Source organism: Rattus norvegicus, chromosome 17 (genome assembly GCF_021556685.1).
Source record: "Rattus norvegicus strain SHRSP/BbbUtx chromosome 17, alternate assembly SHRSP_T2T, whole genome shotgun sequence".
Lineage (NCBI taxonomy): Eukaryota > Metazoa > Chordata > Mammalia > Rodentia > Muridae > Rattus > Rattus norvegicus.
Genome location: NC_141550.1, coordinates 61,709,905 through 61,724,771, shown reverse-complemented (window position 1 = coordinate 61,724,771; position 14,867 = coordinate 61,709,905). Strand labels below are relative to the sequence as shown.

The window sequence follows — 14,867 nt, the reverse complement described above, 5'->3', positions numbered from 1 at the left end:
CAAATTTTCCTCTAAGATTCTGTATTCTCGTTAAAAGAAAAGAACTTAGAATAAAATAGATTTCATACCTATCAACTTATTTTAAAACAATTTAAGGAAACTATATTTTAAAAGAAGCACATTTTGGGGTTTCTTAAAGGCTGAATTTATTTATGTGTCTGTGTCCCTGACTGTATGAATGTATGCCAAGTGTGGATGGATATTCAGGGAGATGAGAGGTGAGTGCTGGATCCCTGCAGTGGGAGTAACAGGGAGTTGTGAGCTACCTGATATGTGTGCTGGGAACCGAAGCCAGTAGTATGTGCTTTTAACCAGTGAGCTTCCCTCTAGTCACACAGAAGAAAAGTTGAGCTATTCTACTTTTCATTCTAGATGCTTTTAGTAGAACCTGAATATAACAGAAATGATGAGGATGCATTGAGTAAATGAATGTTGACATGAGTTTTGGCAGATTGAATTAATATTCTTAATAATTCTTTATGCTGCGTCAGTGCTACTATATATCTGTACCTTTACCATGACTCTGTAGGTGAGCAAATAATTCCCCCATTGTATTAACCTTCTGTTACTACAATAAAATGCCTGAGGTAATCAAATTAAAAAGAGGAAAGGGTTAGTTACATTTTACTACACTTGATCTTAGCCAAAAGGCCGAGAAGCGATGCTTAGTTACATTTTGAAAGCTTTATTTCACGGTCATTCGATCAGATTGCTTTTGGGGTGTGGTGAGGGAACATATCACCAGGATAGAGGAAAACCTTAGAGTTCAGAGAGAAAGTGACAGAGAAAGCAACCATGGTTTTACATTCCCATCTACAGCGTGACCACATCCACTAGGCCCCACATCTTCAAAGTTTCACCAGCTCCAAAACAGTGCAAGTCTAGAGACCAAGCCCTTAACCCATGAGCCTTTGACACCCATTAAATATACAAATCACATTATTTGACCATTTGACTTTAAGCTTGGCCACTTGACTTCTTTTGGCCAGTGGGAAGACCTGTAAAATGACCCACAAGTCAAGAGCGTGCAGCAGGTAGACATGCCCCTCAGCTTATTGGCTGGGACATGTGGAGGAGGACCACCTATAAGCACTGCTGACCTGGACCAGAGCTTCGTGATCACAGCCTGAGTCAGCGATACTGCAACCTGGAAGCATGAGTGACACAGGAAGCCTGAGAGACCCCACTACAGATGCCACTGAGCTCAGGAGCAGTTTGCCACAAGGCACTATTGGGGTGGTGATGACTCTGACAGAAACTTCACTCCCTCTGAGGGGAGCTTTCTCTGGATTCGTCTCTGTCTCCTGACAACTGGCTGGTCCTGGAGACTGAGGAGAAAAGCTGAGGCAGTGGTCAGCTTTGGGCCTCCTTGATGACCTCAGCTGCTCCTCCTGGCTTTGTTTATCCTTCCCTTCTTTGTTCTCTGATTTATTAACCCTTTATTTGGTTTTCTTTTGGCATAGTTTTATTATACATACTAATGTGTTTCATAAGGATGCTTTAAGAATATCAGTATTTTGAGTATATTTAATTCATTGTCTGTAACCTCCACTCCCTATTCCATCCCATTTTCTCTTCTTCTACTAGTTCATTCCTTTCCTCAGCTTCTCCTTTCTACAGCCATGTCATTCATATATACATATATATATACGTATATATATATATATATATATATATATCAGATAACAGATAACAGATGAATAAAAGAAAACACATGGTATTTGTCTTTCTGAATCTGGCTGATTTCAGTTAATATCATCTTCAGTTGCATCCATTTTTGTAGGAAATGAAATGACATAGCTTCATTCCTCTTTGTGGCCAAAGAAAACTGTATGGCGTTACAACAACACTTTTCTCTACCCTTTTCGCTGCTGATGTGTCCTTCTTCTAAAAGTCCTTGAGAACAATGACTTCCAGCGACTGTCTTTCAAGTTGCTCGAATATTTTCATATTCCTAAATGACATGTTTGAACTGTGCTGGATGGGTCTCAGTTTCACGGAGATCTCACTGAATTCTGTGAAGGAAGAGGATGCAGTTTTGCTGCTATCGTGTGTCTCTGAAATCACACGTCTCTTTTCCGGGCTCTACATCCTGTTGTCCTTACCCTAGAGAGTACAAAGTAAGTTCTGTGTAAACAGTTGTCCATGCTTTACTGTGTAAGGAATAACTGACTGGAAAAAGACAGAAGCGGTGTTTTACAAACATAGATACTTTTGAGACAGGCTGCACTCTTATATCCTTGGCTGGTCTGGAACTCACTTCATAAACCAGGCTAGCCTGAGACTCACAGAGATCCTCTTTCTTCTGACTCCAGAGTGTTGGGATCAAAGGCACGCACCACTATGTTTTTATCATGATGGTTTAAAGTATTTTTGATGCATATTTGGTTGAGCCCATAGATATATGACTGGCTGGTTGGAGGGCAGCAAAGATTTGATTGAAAGGCTTGGCAATGTGACCCTCTGTCAGCCTTTGCTTTCAGATTGGCCAGCCTCAGAACTTCTGCTTGGAGATAAAAGGATGGCTGCCACTACAGGAGAGAGGGCCTGTGGGAGTGAGGGCCCTGATATTTAGTATCTATGGTTCTGGTACACTGTGTTGTACCTGAGACCCAAATTACAAGCTCTTCTGTTGGAAGAGAGGCATGTAGGGCCCAGCTACTCCCCAGACTTCAGGCAGGGCTTGAGGCTTTCCAGGGTTGTGATGCACAAAGCTGTTTCATTTGGTTTTGTTTCTGTTGGCTTTTGTTACCCTGAGCTACTGCTGAGTTCCAGTGCTCTCCTTTCTGCCAGCCACCACTCTTGTCTGCTGTCTACAGTTGATGGGTGTGTCTCACCTAGTCTAGTCCCTCCCACTTTCTTGTTCTACTCTCATCTGAGCAAGTTTTAAGTGCGTTCACGACGCATGTGTTTGACTAGAGCTCCATGGTGAGGAAGAAAGGTGACTAAATACACCAGGGCTCCCCCAAAGTCAGTGCTGTAGGATGAAGGCTGACAAATTCAGCAGTGACCCTTCTCGACTAGGTCACTGACATAGCGTGAAGGTTACCAAATACATCAATGACCCCACTGCCTACCTGTTATCTTAGACTGGGGAAACTCTCCATTCCATTTCTTTTAGATGGCTTTGAAGCTGTCCCTTCCCAACCTCAGTTCAAGATACTGGTCATTTGATCGTTTTCTTGCTCATGTTTTCCACTCAAAGGACCAACTTCCTGTAGAACATGAGACTGCTAGAGAAGGGACAGGTGGGAAACGCCCTTTACCTATGAAGCTGCTTCAACCCAAAATGTCAATTATTCAATCTTATTCTAAAATCCAAACCATTTTGTTTGATTCATATAAAATAACCTAAATACTAGTTACTTGACTTACAGCTCAAGTTTAATTAATATATAATTTCTACTTATCCATGTTATATATGTTTTCTCTATAGCATTTAATAGTTTCACTACAGAAACATAGCTCAATATGACGCTTCCAGGTTAAAGTCTTAAGCCCTGGGATCTCTAACTATGATCTTAGAATACATAGGTCTTTGTAGAAGCAATCAAATTAAAACTCAGTGCAGAAAGCTGTATTTCAGTAGAACTGTTGTCATTTGGAAACGTATTTCAGTAGAACTGTTGTCATTTGGAAACAGGAAATGCTGTCACAAAGACAGGCACACAGACAAAGTGTCCTATGAGTGTGGAGGTGTGAAGATGGCGCTCCATCTGTCAGCAGAGGAGGAAGCCCTGACGCAGACCCTTCCTTTCGTTTCAGCCCAAGGCAACCATCCTTGATTTAAACCTCCAGGTTCCAGAAACCCCAGAACAATCCATCCAAGTTACTCTAACACCAGGTCTGTCTTACCATGTTCTGACAATCCTACTGGAGCTTGGAAAGGATCCAGAGTCTACTCTGCCCCAGAGGGAATGGCTCGCTGCAGCCAGGGTGGATGGATTAAAGGAAATGCATCAAGTCTTTTTCTGAGTACCCCAGAAGATTTTTAAAAACATTTATTTGCATTTAGATCCCACTCACTGCCCCCTCTCCCAGTGAACTCCTCCCATAACCCATCTCCTTCTCCTTTTCCTCTGCTGAGGGCCACCAGCTCAGAAGATTTTTATCTCCCATTCCATGGGGCAGAACTACACTGTGTGTCCATGCTCTACAGTAGTGGTTCTCAACCCGTGGGCCATGGCCTGGTCACATCTCAGTTGTGCTGCACACCAGATATTTACATCATAACTCCTAACAGTAGACAATTTACTTATACACAGCAACAAAAACATTTCATGGTTGGGTGGCACCACAGCAGGAGGAACTGTATTAAGGAGTCCCGATGTCAGGAAGGCTGGGAAGTACCCCTCTACAGGGTGGTCGGCCTACAGCACACTCAGTCCTGAGTGGGCTACTGCAATCGCCAGATCTCTTTTCTAGGAATACAGCTATTCACATCCTCAGGCAGGTTCTACCCACTTCATCCGAGAAACCGAACCTTTCTAAAACCACCAACATTGATCAGGTGGTTTACCAATTTGTTCCTTGTGTGTCAGTCACCCACCTAGGCCTTATGGACACACCCTTAAAGGAAGCAGCACTTTCTACCAATTCCTTGCAGTGCTAGAAGACAGAAGACAAGACACAGGCAGAGGATGGGAAGCCCTTCTTGGAATGGTGGGAGTAGAGAAACCTAGGTGGTTTTTTTGTTTTGTTTTGTTTTGTTTTGTTTTGTTTTGTTTTGTTTTGTTTTGTTTTGTTTTGTTTTGTTTTCCGGAAGGTGAAGATTCCATTGAGTGAACTATTCCATCCTCAACAACATTGATGCTTTCAAAATGGAAAGAAAAGAACTCAAAACTTCCAAGAGGCTAAAATTTTCTCTCTTCTATATTTCCATTTTCTATATCTGAACTGCGGACCGTATAGCCTTGGCATGCCCTTCCTTTGCCCCTTTGGCACTCAGAATCAGTTCAGGACTGCTCAACCATTTTGCACCCTAACTAGTCTACTGTCCATACATATTTTGTCCCCTAAAAGCTCATCCGGTTACCCGTGCTGTCTCCCCCCCCCCCCCCGCCCCACTCTCTCTAAGCCCTCGGGGGTTCCTATTTGGTAGAGTGTCTAGGAATGCTGTCATGATAATTTAATGCTCTTGCAGGGGGCCGGAGTCTAGTTTCCAGAATTCATATCTAGTGACTCGGAACTTCCTGTAACTCCAGCTCTTGAAGATCCTCTCTCCTTTTATGGCACCTACACTCACATACAACCCTCACTACACATAATTAAAAAATAGAATAAATCTTAGAAAGATGTGTTTTAATGAACAAAGGCGACACTTGTTTTACAAACGAGGTTTTCATTTCACTGACGTTTCGCTGCAGAAGGCTGTTGTGGAGTATGTTCAGCCTCGCGAGTCTGAGTTCTACTACAGTTACTGAAAGAATAAAAAGCTGCAAGCCTCAAATATCCTAAACGAGACACGATGCAATTTTTGAGGGTTTTGATAGATTCAATACTTAAGTAACGCCTGTCTGGAAGCCTGTGAAACATCACAGGATATTCTAATGCCTCTTTTCTGAGCGTGGTCTCTTCCATTTTTTGAAGCCGCTCCCGATTTCCTAGACTGAGCTGGGATGAGCCCTGGAACTCTGCAGGCAGCGGAGGAATCCTAGTGTTTCTAGGGTGTAGGGCTGGGGATCTGGGGGTTCGGAGCAGCGACAGGGCTGGCGGCTGGAGTCTCCCAGTGCTTCCTTCCCATTTGCAGGCGTCAAGCGCAGCCGGTCGGGTGTTTACCGGTGTCCTAGCAACGAAGCGCGCGCGGGTACTAGAGTGCCAGGCGACACTGCAGGTGAGTGGTCGCGGTGGCGTGCGCTGAGATCGGGAACACAGCCTGGATTTTCGTCGGTTCTCTCTGCCCTTGGCTCTCCTCTAGTCTCATCTCTCTCCCATCCCTCTTGGTCTCCACTCTGGCGCCTCTCATCCTACCCCCAGCAGCTACTTCAGCTGTCTCCTTCCCACTTCTCTTCCACCCCTTGGGTTCCTCCCTTCAAGCACTTTCCTTCTGCCCCGAGTTGGTCTGGGGACCTCCTTCCTTCCACCAACTCCAGCCCACTGTTCCACTTCAGTCCCTTCCTAGTCTTCGGACCTGGGTTCCTCCTCTACCCTCGGCTTGGCCTCCTGCTCTCACCCTGACCTTCGGCCTTCACCTCTTCCCACATCTCTACCACACCAGAGCACTAGGGACTCCAACTGCAGAGCTCGGGCTTGAAATGTGCCCGCCTGGTGCCAGGGTTCTTAAGTCTTCGAATGGCCATGCGTGTCCTGACTCTCCATAGATGTTACACTTAGCCTCAGGAAGAATTAGATTAATACAGTGATTATTTCCAAAATTATTGCGATTCGTTAATGATAAAGGAAGCTTGGAGCTTAGCATAAAAGAAAACACATCTTGTTCTTGTTTAAATTTGAACTTTCCTTGGAAATATTAATTTAAAGACATTAATTCACAAGATATGTGTTATTATTTGTTGTAACCATGTTTGTTAAAAACAAAAGAATTAATGGAGTGGTGAGGATGGCTGGGAGAAACCATCTTGATAAAATGCCACAGTTTTTGTTTGCTTGTTTGAACACCCCTGATTTTCCACTTTCTTTCTCAAGAGTATTGCCTTTGGTTTCAGGATTGTCCCAGCGTCTGAGGCACTCTGGGGGCTCCTGCTAATGCTCAGTAGAGGCTGCTCATTTCTGGGCTCCTCGGGATTGATTGAGAAAAGGAGTTTACATAGTCTTAAACGTGAGTTTACTTTACGTTTCCATAAAAATGTCTCATGAGCAAAAGAATTTTCTGCATGCCTTAGTTTCCTTCGAAGTGTTTTCTAAGAGGTCGTCACCCTGTTGCCTATCGACTACCATGGTCCTGTGTGGTCCATAAAACCGGGTTTCCTTTAGAAAGAGTGATGGGAAAAAATGGTATGCACATTGCATGTATGCATCCCGAAACAGAGTCTACTTACAGTTAAACATAGGCAGAATGTCCGCTGAAGCTCTTCTGGATTAGATAAACCACTTGCATATTTCAACTGTTTATAGTTATTCTCTGAACACTTGGGCACTAACGTGTCAGGCACACGTGTTTTTATATTTGACAGCAAAAGCACTTTCCATCAATTAGAAATAGAAAAAAAGAAATCACAGAAAAATTTGCACATCATATTTTATTTCACCAATACAGAGGTATGTCCACAGTGTGTGTGTGTGTGTGTGTGTGTGTGTGAGAGAGAGAGAGAGAGAGAGAGAGAGAGAGAGAGAGAGAGAGAGAGACATAAAAATACACAGGGAACTGGTTTTCCACCATCCCTGGACTTTGTAACAATATGTTGTAATGACAGGTTATTATTTTGAAACAAAGAGTGCAGATAATCATCTTACATAGATAATACATTTTAACACTGATAATGCTCCGTGAAGAGACAGAATTGTAGATGTTTAGGCACCATTTACTAGAGTATCTTAGGGAGTTTCTCAGCCTAAGATAGAGTTACTTGGACGTGGTGTTTCCAAACCCTGGCGGACACCAGTGTGTCAAAACGTATCTTGAATTTTGTGGCTAACATTGTCACCATACTGTGATTTCACAAGATGCTGAGCTCCTGATTAAAGTTCAATATAGAGCAAAATATAAAAACTTTTGTTTCCTTTATATGACAGTTATTATCCTGAGACACCCAATGCATTTTAAAACTGCTTTGTGACTTTGCTAAAGTGGAGGGAAATTTTAGGCTGTGATATTAACTTATCTGAAGTTTTCCAAATACCACATGCTGCGAATTTCAGCAGAGTTCGTCTTGCTGGCCACTCTTATGCATAAGAGCAATATTTGTATCCTTGGCACTGGCCACTAGATGCCAACAATGTCTCTCCCTGTCATTTGGTCACTATAAATAGACATGTCTGTAGTGCTACTGTTCTGCTTCGCAGCAGGAAACAGTTCTCTGGAGAGAGCTGCCGAAGCCCTGTTACTGGATTTTACAATTGAAATGTGGTACAGAAAGTAAAATCTCCCCTCCTTGCGTCAAACTTTGTATTTCAATGCCTTTGTTAAAATGGCAGATAGGAAAAGCTCAGTTTATTTTGTATTTAATTTTATCACCATCTAATATTCTGGAGGGAAGGTTTTACCTGGCCAATGGCATTACAAAAATATAGACAATCTTTGAACAGTACTACTATTGTTAATAAGTTGTTATTTTGTTCTTAATTTTTCAGATAAAGTCATCTTTTAAAGGTCTCCTTGTACAGACAAATTTCTGTTTAGCCCAAGTGAAAGACATTTTATTGGATTTGTTTAAAAATTGTATTGCTACAGTGTTTTGATAAGTTTAGATAAATAGATTAAAAATCTCTGACTTGTTCCTACAGCTGTCACACTTACTCTTAAGCAAACAGTACTTCTATTTTGCATATGATCTCTGAGCAGGAATATAGGACTCCCTCCTGTGCCCTGAATAAGCACGATATACTGTACTAACTTTCATCAAGAATTAAATTGACAATTTACCATCACAGTTTGATCCTATTTTTATTAACCTCAGATGCATGTGAGGAACTCAAGAGACTTGGGAGAGGGCTTGCCTGCCTTCAGTGCCCCCAGGCAGATATTATGACTGTAAGAGATTTAGAACAACAGGTTTCATTTAATTGCCTAATTCTAAATGATGTGTGGCTCAGATCAAACGTGCCTTTTTTCACTCAAACTCCAGTCTCCCGTCAGAGCTGGGAAGCAACACTCTTACTGCCAACCTCCTCTGATTCTGTTTTTCCATTCTCGGAGTTTTCTTTGTTGAGCTTTCTGTACAGCTGTTCTGTTTCTTAGGCTCTTGGAAATTAGAAAGACGTTATTAATTTAGGGCAGGCCGATACTGGAAATTTCTTCAACACAACTCTGTTTTGTGTATTGATGCTTAGCTGTTTTTATTGCATTGAGGAACAGTTGTTAAAAATGCTGAAGGTAGGTTGGTAACACTAGTGTAAACTCTTGAAAATGAAATAAAATGCTCATGTTAAAATGTGGATACCTCTAATTCTTTCTCTTCTGCTCTAGTGTGTGCTCTGACCTTGCCTCAGAGGATAAACAGCTCCATGGGTGTGGCGCTGGCCAGGTCGGCACAGTGGACTGCTGCAGGGTATGAGACTGGAACCCTGGAAATCACTCCTCTGAATGAGTCGATATTGAATGAAATTACTAAGTTCGTGGAGTCTTTTTCTTATAAATATCCCCAAGAGGCAAAATTTGTTTTTGTAGAACCACTTGAGTGGAAAACATATTTGGAACCCTCAGCATTTGAATCGGGCTATGTTGTCAGGTAAGCCACTTTAATGGCTTCTAGAATTCAATACAACTTTATTTAGATTTTCATTGACTGGGTGAGGGTTGGAGCTGGTTAATAATCTCTTAAACCTGTTGCAAAGTGGAGATAGGAGGGATACTTAAGGATATTTCAGGTGGGAACGTGAGATTTATTCATTTTTACTTTAAATGTCATTCCTTTTTGATAGAGGATGCATTTTCCAGATCTCGGCTGTTCCTTTCCTGCTTGCTTTTCCACACATCTGTGTGACCTTCTGGATGTTAGTAGCTACTGGCTGTAATGCCTGGTGTCACCAAATCCTTACACAATTTAACCATCTCATTCCCCACACCTACAAGAGGAAGGTGGAGAATTTTCCTTAATACATGAGAGGATCAAACCCGGTGCTTCATGCGTGTTACACATGTGCTCTGCAATTGATCTCTATCCCAAGTCTTTAAGGGAGACACTTCTTAGCAAAGAGTTTTAGATATGAGATTTATAAAGATCCTACAAGTAGTTCAAAGAGTGAAGTATCAGTCCATCTCTTTGAACACATGTATACATGAACAATTACTATGCAGCTTGGTCATTCCCTTTGCCCTATCTGTCCCTTTCTGATGTTGCATTTTCTGTCTTGAAGACCGATCTCGTGTAAAGCAGTTTCCGAGCTCACCGACGCTTTTCCATGTGGGGCTGTTTGGAAATCTTGACTTTTCAAGATTTCACTTTAACAATTGCAAACCCACCCCTGAACTGCATCGAAGAGCTTTTTAGTGCCGAGCCTCCCCTTTCCGAACTTGTCATTTTTAATATCTGCCAAGCGTCACTCGCTATCCTCCCCAGAGCTAGTCATTTGTAGGTGACTGCCCAATTCTTGGTTGCTTCCACCTAAGCTCCATGTTTTTTATTTTTTATTTTTCTTAAACTTTCGAGAGATGGACTCAGCTGTAAAACCAGTTAGAAACACATTAACTACTTTGTCAAAAGACGGTTTTACATCAAATAACAGAAAAAAAAAAAGTCATCATATCTGGCCTCTGCATTCCTTTCATGTGCCAAGTCCCAACATGACCACATCTGTGTCCTTAGCTGGCGGGGATGCAGCACACTCCTCAGTGGTATTGATGTTTTTCTTTTGAACAAATTCTTTTGACTTAATGTAGCCCCTGCCTGCAGTCTTTCTGCATGCTGGCCCCTCCTGAGGGAGATTTATGGACATTTTGATGTCAGGTGTATCATGAAACAATAGCCCCTTGACTACATTACCTCTGTCAAATTTCTTATGAAACTTTTCCCTTTTGCTGCCCATCACTTTTGCCTGTGACCCTTAGTAAAGATGTCTTTGATGTGGGAAGGGATGAGACAGGTCTAACGACGTCACTTACTGAGAACTAAACCGTGCTTTCGTGCCTCTGATGAAAACCACATGGGTGCTGACTGCACTATAAGAGACAAAATTCACAGATAAGATTTTGCTAATAACCTAAGATGCTAAATACTTCGTGTCTCTAGGTATTAACAGTATATCTTGGGGCTGGGGATTTAGCTCAGTGGTAGAGCGCTTACCTAGGAAGCGCAAGGCCCTGGGTTCGGTCCCCAGCTCTGAAAAAAAGAACCAAAAAAAAAAAAAAAACAGTATATCTTGATTTACATGCCAAGTTAAGGAGTGTTCATCAACTTACAGTCACTCTTCTATTACTGTGACAAAATGTCTGAGGCATCAAGCTGAAAGGAGGAAAAAGTTTGTATTGGCTCATGGTTTCTGATATTTGTTTTGCTGTCCCATCGTTTTGGAACTGTAATAAGGTAGCAGGAGTGTGTGTGGTAGAAGACCTAATGGTACCTGGAAAACAAAGAAAGAGTCTTAAGATACAAAACCCGGTACTCCCTTCCAGGGCATTCTCTCGGGCGTCTTCGCTTTCCTTCTCGTAGTTGTGATTAAAATACCTTGAGAGTTGAGGGAAAGGGGGTGTGTCTGGCTCACATTTGCAGGATATAGTCCATTGCAGCAGGGAGTTAGACTGGCAGGAGGGAGCAATTCCATGGCACCCACAGCCAGGCAGCAGAGACTCCTCCTGTAGCTCGGCCTCCGTCATAGGTAATTTCTGTCAGTTTGACACAGACTTAGGCACATCATGGAAGAAAGAATCTCAAGAGAGGAAGTTGCCTCTACAGGATGTACTTGTGGACATATCTGTAGGGGGATTTTCTTAACTGCAGTTGATGTGGTAGGGCCCAACCCTCGTGGGTAGTGCTATCTCTGGGTAAGTAGGTTTTGGCTAGGGTACCTGATAACTCAGGAGATCCGAGTCAGTCAGAGCTATCGTGCTGTTTCTGCCTCGGGTCTGACCTCTAGGCTGCTGCTCGGAGCACCGGCCTTGGCTTTCCTTGGAAATGGACTCTAACCTGTAAGCTGAATAAACTCCTCGGGCCCCAGATTGGTTTTGCTCAGTGTAACGGAAGGCAAAGCAGAGCGGAAGCTGGTACCAGGAACACGGGGCTTTGCCGTGATGGACCTGGTCATTTGGCTTTTATTTTTTGGATTATCCTGGGAAGAAAAATGAAGGATTTTGGAACATTGGGCTGAAAGAGCTGTTTAAGTATTCAGAGCTTAATGAGCTGTGGTGGGAGCTTGGAAGATTAGCATATCAACAGAAAGGCCATGCAGGCTGGTGAAGTTTCAGGGGAAGGCTTGAGTGTCCCTCTAAGATACAGGGGGTATTTGTGTGAGGATTGAGAATTAGTAGTTTTCGGACAGCTTGGAGCGAGAGAATCACATGTGATTAACAGGAGACCAGCCCCACTAATTTGAAACCTTTGATCTACTAGGACAATCCAGTGTGGTTAACTGCAGCTGAAAAGATCAGCTGAGATTAATAAGCGACCAACATCATTGAGGTGAAATCTTCTGGGAAACATCGTCTCAGGGTCAGCATATAGAAGCTGCGGTCTGGAGGGGCCAAGGCTGCATTGCAAGCCAGATACTGAACTTGGCAATGTATGAGACATTCCCATGTAGTGTGCATTTTGAAGGCATGACAGAGTCAAAGAGAAAACCTGATGTTTGGTACCCTGTGAGGCTCAGAGAAGCCAGTGGTACAGGTATAACCCCAGTTGTAGCAGAGTTCCCAGGACTGAAGGGATTAGCATCATAAAGAGCCTCCTCTGATGGTGTAGCCCTTGCTTCTCTGCTGAATTATAAACTTCAGCTGGTGAGCAAGGAGAGATGGCCCTTCCCTGTTCCTGATGGCCACCTCAAGTTTCACTATGCCCAGTTAATGACTTTATGATTTTGGATCTCAGCTCAGCCTCATGCACTTCTGTTTAAAATTGAGTGACCACCCCTTTACCTGAGCCACCCTTAGAAATGCCCTTCCTCCTAAAAACTGTTTCAGAAGCTCGTAGTGTAGATAACACAGTTTCTACACAGACTCCATGGCCAACTCCACAAGCATTTCATGCATCCAGTTATCCCACACATGGTGGGATATTCAGTATCTTCTAGAGGTGGGTACTGTTGGAGGCGCTAGGGATGGAGTTTGTGTCCATGGGTACCAGGCAGAACCACAGTAACAGAGATTCTCTGCTAGCTATTGTTGCTACCACAAACAACCAGAAAACCAGTCGGTTAATAAAACATAAAGTTTAGTATAGTTTTGGAAGGCAGAGTCTAATCTGCAGGGTAAAAAAGTCAAAGTATAGTAAGGGCTCATTCACCCAAGAGACTTTGAGAATTTGTTCTTTCCTTTCCCAACTTACAGAAACTTCTTCCTTGGTTTGTGGCCACAGAGAGCTGTCAATCCACCAGTCTTTACTTCCCTGATCCTGTGAAGACCCTTATGATTTGTTTGTATCAGAGAGTGCAGAGGGAGAATTTTTCTCCCTAGTCAGAATCCTTGTTGGTACGTCTGCTTAACCAACAATTTAATCCCCCTTTATCTGGAGATTTTAGAAGGCTGTGGTTCTGTTTCCTACAGTCTCTCACTTTGCTTGTTTTTATTTTAATGACATAGTACTGTAGTTTGGACAAACGGCTCTCAAAGACTCCTGAGATAAAGCCTCGGTCATAAGAGTGGTGCAGTTGGGAGGTAGAAGAAGCTTTAAGAGCTGGGCCTCCTGAGAGATGTCAGGCCATTGGTGGTGTTATCTGAATGGGGATGTCAGGACTCAGCCCCTCTCTCTTCCTCTCCACTCCTTCCTGGCCTATACATGAGCTACTGTCTGCTTCTGCCCTCGTGTGCTGCCTGCCTACAGTTCCAAGACAACAGGGCCAAATTATTGCGGGCTAGAGTCTTAACAACTGTGAGCTCAGGCCCAAAACCTTTCCTGTTTTGTGCAGATAATTTCAAGGTATTTTGTTACAGCACCCAAAATTGACTAACACAGTGCCAGGAACAAATATTCTGGATCTGTCCAATTTCTCTTTATGGCTTCCAGTCAGGAAGGTTCCATATCTGTTTCACCACATTGCAGCTTCCAATAGGTGGTTAGGTCTTCACATGCAAGCAGCTCTCTCAGGGATATGACTATGTGATAAAATTATGTAACTAATAGCTAATTTAAAAACTACATATTTAATTTATATTGTGATAGAAATTCATATCAATGTCACTCTCACGAAACTCTTAAAATACTTAAATTCCAACATAAAAACGCAAACAAACAAAATCAAACACTAAAAATGGGTAAAAACACTAAGACAAAAAACCTGGGAGATCAAATAATTTCTGATCAAGAAAGGCCATTTAGAAAATCTGGTTATGACGTTAGGAGCAAAAGAAACTGACTTATGATGTTCAGAGTATGGAGATAAACCACAGAAGGTTCTAGTTTGCCTCTTTTGTTCATAAACACAGAGTAGATGAGCGAATCACTAATTACTAAGCACTAAGTACTGTGGGGTACAGTGACTAATGCTGGATACTGCCCTGGTGTGTGTGGCTGCCCAGTGTTTGTGACTGCCCCAGTGTGTGTGACTACCCCAGTGTGTGTGACTGTCCTGGTGTGTGTGGCTACCTGGTGTGTGTGACTGCCCCGGTGTGTGTGACTGCCCGGTGTGTGTAACTGCCCCAGTGTGTGTGACTGCCCGGTGTGTGTAACTGCCCCAGTGTGTGTAACTGCCCCAGTGTGTGTGACTGCCCGGTGTGTGTGACTGCCCCAGTGTGTGTGACTGCCCCAGTGTGTGTGACTGTCCCAGTGTGTGTGACTGCCCGGTGTTTGTGACTGCCCCAGTGTGTGTGACTACCCCAGTGTGTGTGACTGTCCTGGTGTGTGTGGCTACCTGGTGTGTGTGACTGCCCCGGTGTGTGTGACTGCCCGGTGTGTGTAACTGCCCCAGTGTGTGTGACTGCCCGGTGTGTGTGACTGCCCCAGTGTGTGTAACTGCCCCAGTGTGTGTGACTGCCCGGTGTGTGTAACTGCCCCAGTGTGTGTGACTGTCCCGGTGTGTGTAACTGCCCCAGTGTGTGTGACTGCCCGGTGTGTGTGACTGCCCCGGTGTGTGTGACTGTCCCGGTGTAACTTTTATTGAGA

General features: G+C 43.4%; 1 protein-coding gene and 1 pseudogene across 2 annotated transcripts in view; one reads left to right on the top strand and one right to left on the bottom strand.

Moving 5' to 3' along the window:
• Positions 1 to 573: 573 nt before the first annotated feature.
• On the bottom strand, positions 574 to 663 carry LOC120098020 (U2 spliceosomal RNA; annotated as a pseudogene).
• Positions 664 to 5,344: 4,681 nt separating this feature from the next.
• The window catches only part of Odad2 (outer dynein arm docking complex subunit 2), a 193,809-nt gene continuing 184,286 nt past the window's right edge, over positions 5,345 to 14,867 (top strand). Inside the window, exons 1-3 of one of the 2 annotated variants that reach the window (XM_087590734.1) lie at positions 5,345 to 5,833; positions 6,666 to 6,778; positions 9,086 to 9,347. In XM_087590734.1, the coding sequence (XP_087446860.1) occupies positions 6,706 to 6,778; positions 9,086 to 9,347 (335 nt within the window). In that variant the 5' untranslated portion in view covers positions 5,345 to 5,833; positions 6,666 to 6,705. 2 annotated transcript variants of the gene reach the window in all.